Genomic DNA, 9,850 nt, shown 5'->3' with positions numbered 1-9,850 from the left:
TATGATAATGGGAGTCATATATATAAAATGATGTTTGAATTTTTTTATGTTGATTAATTGATTATAATGTTTTAATAGTAATAATTAATGTTATTAATTATATGATTTGTTTTAATAGGGCTATACATTATTAAAGTCATGTCAAATATTATAAAATATTTAAAGTGATTAATGATGTGACAAATTTAAGAGTCGGTTATGTGAAATATTATGAAATTTTCAAAGTGATTAATGATGTCACAAATTCAAGAGTTTTCTAGGGTGAGGGGAGGTGTGGGAGAGATTGAAATATTACGAAAAATTTAAAGTGATTAATGATGCAACAAATTCAAGAGTCTTCTAGGGTGAGGGGAGGTGTGGGAAAGATTGATTTGGATGTCAAAGTGGGAATTTAGTTCTCACTTATAGTCCATCTGTTATCTCGATTAAGGTTATTAGGGTGCTTGTTGATTTCTAAAGTTATTAGAATGCTTGTTGATTTCTGTGGTTTCTCTGAATTCCCCCATTATTTTTATGATAATGGTATATAATTATAAAGAATGTTCATTAATGTAATTTCAATAAAATAATTTAATATTAGTAAAAATATTTTTTATATAATAAAAATATTTTATTTTATTTTATTTTGAAAAATATAAAGCATAATTACTAACATAATTATATATGAATGAGATAATGAGATAGAATTATTAGAGTTGGTTAATTTATTATTGATGTTTTATGGTTAACATTGAGTATTTTTTAGATAATTTAAAAATTTTAAATTTATGTTTTTTCTTTTTTAAATGAGAAAATACACTTGTGAAATAAAACAATTAATCAATTTGGTAATAATAATAATAATTTTGTTATAATAATTTTTTATATTATTATTTTTATTGATATATATTTATAATAATAAATACAAATAAAATTTTTAACTATATTAACCATATTAATATTTTTAATATAATTATATTAATAACTCATAATAACTTGATTTTAAGACAATCTAAATAAAAATCATTAAAAAATAAAAAAATACGCAGTAAATTTAATAAATTTTAAAATATATTAACTATCACCATACTTTTAATGCATTCTTAATAAATGACCATCTTACTTTTAGGGATTGAAATGGAAACTGCCGACATATGTTATTATTTTAGATGTTGCTATCTACTGATTGAAAAAGTTATCACGTCACTAAACTCGATAACCATAAGTTATAAAAGCAATTTCTTAATATTGAAAGACGGTGCTAAATAATTACTATAATCGATAACTATAAGTTATAAAAGCAATTTCTTAATATTGAAAGACGGTGCTAAATAATTACTTTATAGTAGAATGTTAAATGTAATAGCTTATTAGTGGATAATCAAACTCAAATATAATTACGTTCCTATATATATATTCGAATTTAATAATGTTTTTTATTATTATTTTTGGGTAGTTTAATTGGGAAGTATCATGAAAAATGAAATATTATATATCAGAAATTTTGAGGTTTAAATGTCTAGATATATCTAAACACGTGAGGGTTCAATTTTTGATTTTTTTTTTTAATAAAAAAAATTATTTAATATATTTTTTTTCAATTACATATCTATGTGAGGATTAAATTAGGATGGTTTCAATGTTTATAAAAAATATATTAACTTTTTTTTTTTTTTTTTTCCCGATGTGTAATAATTATTTTTTTGTTATTCATTGCAAATAAAAAAATACATTTTTTTTTGTTGAGAATGATTGATATTTCTCCCTAGTTTTGTGGGTCACATAGTTATGCTTCAAATATCATTTCACTCTCATAGAGGGTTTTATAAGTCTATGTTTTATTGATCTAAACTTATATATATGGTTTTGTAAGTGCATATATAATTTGGAGAGACATGCATCATTTGTGATTACATCAATAATAATGAAATGTCGTTTTACTATATTTTGTATTAAGACAGGAAAAGTGTTGCTTCACTATATTTTGCATTAAGACAGGAAAAGTGTGCATATATGTTAGATTTATGGATTCTGGTTTTTGTTGTAGAAGCTTTGTGATTGTTTGCAGATTTGCTTGTAGTTGTAGTTGCTTCTACACCTGTTGGATGGATGAAGGTCATTTTAGTTGTTCTAGAGAAGTGTTGAAAGTATTTAAAATCTGAGCTTGTAGTTGTAGTTGCTTCTACCCTTATTGGATTGATGAAGGTCATTTTAGTTGTTCTAGAGAAGTGTTAAAAGTATTTAAAATCTGTTTGTGAGACAATTCTTCAATTATAATGTCTCATGACCTTAGTAATAGAGCTCTTTTTTATAACCTATCTACACAATTGTTGAATTCCCTGTAGATATGTTGGAATTGGATATCCTGGAAGTAACCTCTGATTTCTCCAATTTGTGTTACCAGGTAGCTAAATTTAATACCTCTAGCTTGGCTGCACCTGTAAGCCAATCTATAACGCATTTTGGACCCCCCATGATCAAGATCTTTCTTGTGTTTTTGTGTTTTGCGATTCTCATAAGGGTCCAAGCAGCCATAAGCTATGCTTTGGTATTAGTTTCAAGACCAATACCAATTTTATATTGAATGGATATATTCTCAAGTAGTTTGATTAGTCTCCCTCCTCTATACTGATTTTCTTGTCCAACCCCGTCCAAAAAACCAATAAAAACATCTGATAACAAAATTTTCTTAAATTATACAAAACTTGAGGATAAGAATATCATCATTAAAACTTGCAAAGCTAGAAGCTAGATTAAATTGGGAAATCTGTAAAAAAAAATTATGCCCCATAGATAATTCCCATCTTCAGCTCATTTTTATAAAATTTAAACCAATAATGCTGTAATTAAATTTTGTTTTATTTGATATTGAATATTATGGCAATGGGTAAAGAGACATTATTTGGATAGGCATTTGAAAAAGCAAAATGCACCGTAGAGATTCCAAAAGGAGTAAGGTGATATGTATGTAACTATGTGTAATAAATAGTTTACATTCCGATGGGATAGGTTAGATATGGATGTTAATATGTAAAGTGGATAGTACAATATTAGGTGAAAGAAATATATAATTTAATTAAACTTAAGGAAAATAAAGTTCACTTTATGTGTTTGACTGGATGGTATATTATTTTGGACTGGATGGTATATTATTTTGGATATGACTAGTTGATGCAAATAGTATTCGAACATTAATAATGCCAGACCATACTTTAATGTTAAGGATAATGGATCCTTTTCAGGTGACTTGGCATTAAAAAAAAGCACATAACCGACATCATGCAATTGCTTTTCCTTTGGATTAGGGAGGTGGCATTTTATTGTGAGACAGGCCAAATGATGAGATAATGGTGGTGAAGATGGCATTTATTGTTAATGGAAAAAACTGTGGTGGCATTACTTAGTTTGACATTAGGTACTATTGTTTATGAGAGTGATAGCACTCGGTAGGTCTACTTTATCTTGTGATCCAAGTTATCGTGAGATAGCCTCGAATAAGACAAGCACATAACTTTACACCTCTTAAATTACGAAATAAAAGTTTTGTAAAACATTTTTTATTGATTTAAAATTTTGTAAAACATTTTTATTTAGGTTAAATTTTGATATCAAAGTTGTGTAGTTCAGTGATTTGCTAATATTTTTTGGTTTATTTTGTTTAAAATTTGGCAGAATTTTTTTATTGGTAAATTTGAATTTTGTAATGTTGAGATTATAAATTAGGTAGAAAAGTGGTGGTGTGTAAAGAAATTGTTTCAAATTTTAATGCTTATTAAGTTAAATTAACATTGAATTTGTTCATTTTTTAAATAGGTTATTATGGAGACGAATGTTATGGACAAAAATATGGGTTCCAACAAATGTGGAGTCTGAAAACCGCTTGTAACTTGATTGAGTCAAGTTTACCTTAACCACCCTAACAACCCCCTTTAAACTTGACTCGAGGATATTAACTTGGTCTCAATCATTCATTAATAATCTCACCTTAGATCTCACATTCCCCTCCTCAAGCTAGGATACTAGTACACTTGCCACCCTGATACCTATCCAAGTGGTTCATTCCACAATTTGATGACTCCATGCACCACTGCATTTATTGTTTGTCTAATCAAAGTCTGAAGGCCTTACAATAATGTGTGCTTCTGTGCAACATATATACCTAAACAATAGGTCTTACAACTTTTTGGGGAATGCACCTACCTATGGTAGGATTTTATAACTTGGATAAAAAACCCTTAGGGTGTTCACACACCACTACGACTCTCATCACATGCTAGCTCCTTCACTAAACATCAAACCATTGGCTCCATTACCGTTTTCTCATCCATACACACACCACTGGTGTTATCACATCGTTGTGGCTCTCGTCAAAAACCATTGACTCCATCTCCATTTGCTCATCCATACAACCACTCTCTTGCTACATCTCTAGCTTTGTTGATCCATACATTGACCTTGCTTTTCAACACCATTTATACTTGTCAACTCTAATATTCACTAGGGTCTTATACCAATTGTTAGGATCAAGAAACACCAAGAGTAGTGGTGGTATCTAAAGATATCATTGCCTGGATCCTAATGGCCAGAAAGACAAATTCACATTGAGTTCGTTCCTCTTTTAAATAGGCTATTGGAGATGAATACCATAAGACAAAACCATGGGTTCTCACAAATTTGGAGCCCAAAAACCACTGGTAATTTTACCTAGTAAGTTTACCTAAAGGACCCTAACATGTAATCGAATTTTTGAGAACACTAAATTCATTTATATATTCAAAAACACATTTCAATAGATATATATATATATATATATATATATATATATATATATATATATGGCGTTGTTTACTAAAACCACATAATCATCTGAACGATAATTTTCTTGCTGGAATCTGGCGGAAAAAATTTAAAAAATCAGAATATTGGAGTGTTTGAATCATCTTTTTGATGGTAGAAATAGATTAAGCGTCATCAAAAACCCCTGGGGCACCCAAAATCCTGAAATTTTGATAAGTATAATCCAAATTTTATTGTAATCTTGCCAAATTTTTTATTATTTTCTAAACTAATTTATAAATTTTTGTTAGAGTACTTGAAAAACAAATTATCAAAATTATCGCCTCATTTCAATCAAAATGATAAAAACAACTTGTAATTAATGAAATATACATGGCATATTTTATAATTTATCATCATTACTCATCCCTCATGCCCTTATGATATGAGAGCGACATAAAAAGTAGTTTCACATTAATAATTTCTGTACTGCTATCTAAGAGCCACGTATCCTCCTGTTATATTCATCTGTTCCCCACTGTAGGTACATACAGCTACCATTCTCCACTTGACACAGGGTCTTCTGTTGGGTGCCTGCAGGCTGCAATTGCAATTTCATTAGGATTCGTCTCTAAATCCAAATGAGGTAGCGGAAGAGAGACGCAACCTCCTTTGTGTTTAACACAAACTATGGCATTAACATTTTTAATTAAAATAATTGCATACCTTTTCCATTGGTTGCGTAATGGACTAACATTTTCCCCTGTTAAATAGGTGCGAAGAGAGTAGAAACAGCATCGGAACTTTTGCGATTGATTAGCATAGTTTTCTCGAAGTGCAGGGCATAGTCGGTGGAACATATTGTCGCCATTCTGCCTTCCGTTACTAGCTGGGGGCAACTTAAAAACTCAGTTGTGATCTCTGTCATTCGAAAGAGAAAATGGTGCTCAGTGCTGCAGTTGAGTCCGAAGACTCAGTCCAGTCCTGCATGTTTGCTTCTCGTTATATGCAATCCTCGTTACCAAGGTATGGTTTTTTCAAGCTACACAGAGTCCATTGGAGTAAGCTGCATTGAAATGGTTAGTTGCTGGTTTTAAATAATATTCTTTTGTGGGAAATTGAGAGGATGATTATACATGTTAGTTAGACTGTATTTTTTAGGAAATTCGTCTGAGAATTGGAAAAAACAACTAATTTAAGATGTAACTAATTTACTTATTATGTCTCCCTGCTGTTTGAGATATTACTGCAGATGGGTGTTCAGAACTATAAGAGTTATGGTGGATCTGAAATGTGCATACAATCAGTTGTTACTGTTAATGTTGGTGTTTTTTTTTTGGGTAGTATGTTTTGATATGGTTCATGTTCTGTGTGCAGGTTCCGATTGCCAGAAAGGTCTATTCCTAAGGATGCTGCCTACCAGATCATTAATGATGAATTGATGTTGGATGGGAATCCTAGACTGAATCTGGCTTCTTTTGTCACTACCTGGATGGAGCCTGAATGTGATAAGCTTATGATGTCTGCCATCAATAAAAATTATGTAGACATGGATGAATATCCTGTCACTACAGATTTGCAGGTTAGCAGATCGAATCGTCATGTGGCCAACAAGATTAATATAATTTATAGCACTGGATATCATTTTCTCCTAAAATTCAGATGTGTTGCTCATGTTGTGAAACTGGTGTGACAGAATCGATGTGTGAATATGATAGCTCGCTTGTTCCATGCCGAAGTGGGGGATGGAGATCAGGCTGTTGGCGTTGCAACAGTGGGATCCTCTGAAGCCATCATGCTGGCAGGTCTGGCATTTAAACGCAAATGGCAGAACAAGATGAAGGCACAGGGGAAGCCCTGTGATAAACCAAACATTGTTACTGGTTCCAATGTTCAGGTAAATTGATTAACAACATCACACCTGGTAATAACTTTAACTTTAATTGTTGACTTTTAGTTGAAGATCTGATTGTGCCCTCATTGACCATGATGACTTCTGGTAAATCAGGTTTGCTGGGAAAAATTTGCCAGATATTTTGAAGTAGAGTTAAAGGAAGTTAAACTGACGGAAGACTATTATGTAATGAATCCCAAGAAGGCTGTGGAGATGGTAGATGAGAATACCATCTGTGTGTGTGCCATTCTGGGCTCCACTTACAATGGAGAATTCGAAGATGTTAAGATGCTCAATGACTTATTGTTGAAGAAAAATAAAGAAACTGGGTGAGTTTGAGTTCTTACAAGTGTGATTTTGTTATACATTAATATTTCTAAATAGCAATAGAGTGCATCAATGTTAGGATTAGGAAATATTAAGTGAAGTTTCAGTGTCTAAAGATATTGTTGCTGGGATTTTATTAGTCATGAGGATCAATTAACATGGAGTTTTTCTGTCTTTAAATAGGTCTTTACACATGAATATCATGGGCAAAAACCACTAGTAACTTGACCAGGTCAAGTTTACCTTAACAACTTTAACATTTCCCTTTAAATTCTCATGGGAGAGCTCATGATCCTCCTCAAGTTAGGATACCAGTGCCCCTGCCACCATAGTACCTATCCAAGTGGTTCATTCCACTTAAACTCTCACGTGAGATCCCACATTCCCCCTCAAGTTAGGATACCAGTGCACCTGCCACCCTGGTACCTATCTAAGTGGTCCATTTCACCACTTGATGTCTCCATGCATCACTGCACTACATGTATGCTTGATCAAAAGTCTTAAGGCCTTACAACAATCCATGCTCCTGTGCAACATGTATGCCTAACAACAAGTCTTACAACTTCTTGGGGAATACACCTTACCTTGGAACAAAACCTTTAGGGTGTTCACATAATACTAGCGTTATCACAACGCTGCCACTACCATCACATGCTGGTTCTGTCACTACCCTGAAACCATTGACTCTATCTTCGATTTCTTGTCCATAAACTTGCTCTCTCTTCTACATCTCTAGCTTTGTTGATCCATATCTTGACTTGGCCTTTCTTGCTACTTGCCTCCTTACATAAATATCAATCACTTTCATCATGAACTCATCCACCTTGCTCTGAGATAAGTTGTTAGGATCACGAAACATGGAGAGAAGTTGTGGTACCATTAGGGATCCCACTGGTCACCAGGATCAATTAATATAGAGTCTTTCCGCGTTTAAATAGGCCTTTCCACATGAATACCATAGACAATACCATGTATTTTCACAAACCTAAAGTCCAAAAATCACTAGTAACTTGACCAAGTCAAAGTTACCCAACAATATTACCATGCAAAAAACCACAAAACCACAAGGTTCTGGTTTAGAGTGATCTAGTCATCAAACCTGTAAAAGTCTGTTTTAGGGTTCTGTTGTTGGTAACCAAATTGGGAATTTTTTTAATATGCTTTTGCAGGTGGGATACTCCTATACACGTGGATGCTGCAAGTGGAGGATTCGTTGCACCTTTTATATATCCTGATTTGGAATGGGACTTCCGTTTACCACTGGTGAGAAGCATCAATGTGAGTGGGCACAAATATGGACTTGTATATGCTGGGGTTGGCTGGGTGGTTTGGAGAAGGAAGCAAGACTTGCCTGAAGACCTCATTTTCCACATTAATTATTTAGGAACTGATCAGCCCACATTCACCCTCAATTTCTCCAAAGGTGGTTATTCTCTGGACACCAATATATTTCTCTCAAAACCTGGCTTTGGCTCCTCAGTAACATATGCTTAAACCCTCCAAAAACAGAGCTTTAAGGTTTAACCGTTTTCTTGGTGGTATGCTGACAGGGGCAAGTCAGATTATTGGGCAGTACTACCAACTCATTCGCCTTGGTTTCGAGGTCGAAACTCACTCACTCCCTATGATCATCATTTTCTTTGGCATCACTGAAGTAAATTGACTTAAAATTTTTGTGTGATGATGCAGGGATACAAATTGGTTATGGAAAATTGCAGAGCGAATGCCAGATATCTGACACAAATCCTGGAAAAGACTGGACTTTTCAAAATTCTGTCGAAAGACATGGGCGTGCCTGTGGTTGCATTCTCGCTCAAGGACAAGAGCCTGGGACACGATGAATACGAGATCTCCGATCATCTGAGGAAGTTCGGGTGGGTTATTCCTGCTTATACAATGGCTCCCGATGCTCAGGATGTCTTGCTGTTACGCGTTGTTGTTAGGGAGGACTTCAGTAGAAGTCTGGCGGAGCGACTGGCTCAGAATATTGAGCAGGTTTTGCAGGATTTAGAAGCTGCTCATCCTCAAATCACCCCAAAAGTGAAGGAGATCTTGATAACAGAAGATGGGCCGAATGCTCAGGTGGGGGCGAAGGAAAATTCTAAAAAGACTCATGACAAGAGAAGACGGGGACGCCAGGCTCGCCATCCTGATTCCGTGGACAAAACAAAGGGCATTTGTTAAATCTCTATGTTGGCTGGTCTTTTCGTTCTGGGTTTACTTACTGAAATAAAGTTTTAAATCATTTGTTCAAGAAATGTGTAAGCAATTTCCTGTAATCATCGGAAAAGAGCGAGTGAATTGTGGCGTGACCGAATAATTATGTTGTGTCGAAGACGGGAAGAAGACCAGAAATTGTGTGAGTGCGCAAAATTTCTCCACTGGAGAGGTCCCACCAAGATTTGAACCTGGGTTACTGGTTCAGCCAACAATGCCCCTTTCACTGGACCTTGGGACCTTTATGTTTAATTTGTTCCAGAAACGCATTAGCTGGATAATTCGTTAAAAAGATATTCAGGAAAATGGAAAATGGTTGTTGAACTTGTAATATTGAAAACATTACTCATAATCGTTGCCTACCAGATTAGGTTGACTTGTTAAAATAAGTTCTCGTTTCCTATCGGGTATATTTGTATTTGTATATTTGTGTTTGTGTTTGTGTTTGTGTTTGTGTTTGTATTTGTATTTATAGATTGAGGTGGAAGTAAGATGAACACACAAATTTATCAAAAAGTTTTTCGAATTAGGTAGAGTATAGGTGAGGATCAGTTTTAATGTTGGATGGCAAAATGATCTGTCCACAAATAGGATGCTATCATCAAGATTGTTTGAAGCTGGTTGAGCCTGAGCTTATACGCTTTTTGAATGGTTTAA

General features: G+C 33.7%; 1 protein-coding gene across 1 annotated transcript; it reads left to right on the top strand.

Moving 5' to 3' along the window:
- Window positions 1-5,543: 5,543 nt before the first annotated feature.
- On the top strand, window positions 5,544-9,603 carry LOC149149235 (glutamate decarboxylase-like). The gene is made up of 7 exons (XM_089441622.1): window positions 5,544-5,781; window positions 6,133-6,337; window positions 6,452-6,652; window positions 6,764-6,978; window positions 8,146-8,399; window positions 8,527-8,579; window positions 8,666-9,603. The coding sequence occupies exons 1-7, from the start codon at window positions 5,696-5,698 to the stop codon at window positions 9,158-9,160; spliced, it is 1,509 nt and encodes a 502-aa protein (XP_089297748.1). The 5' UTR covers window positions 5,544-5,695; the 3' UTR covers window positions 9,161-9,603.
- Window positions 9,604-9,850: the final 247 nt, after the last annotated feature.

This window comes from Pinus tabuliformis, chromosome 9 (genome assembly GCF_031772625.1).
Source record: "Pinus tabuliformis cultivar Carrire ecotype Pingquan chromosome 9, CPIR1, whole genome shotgun sequence".
Classification (NCBI taxonomy): domain Eukaryota; kingdom Viridiplantae; phylum Streptophyta; class Pinopsida; order Pinales; family Pinaceae; genus Pinus; species Pinus tabuliformis.
The sequence above is the reverse complement of the archived record's forward strand: the minus strand, read 5'-3'. Positions and strand labels throughout refer to the sequence as shown.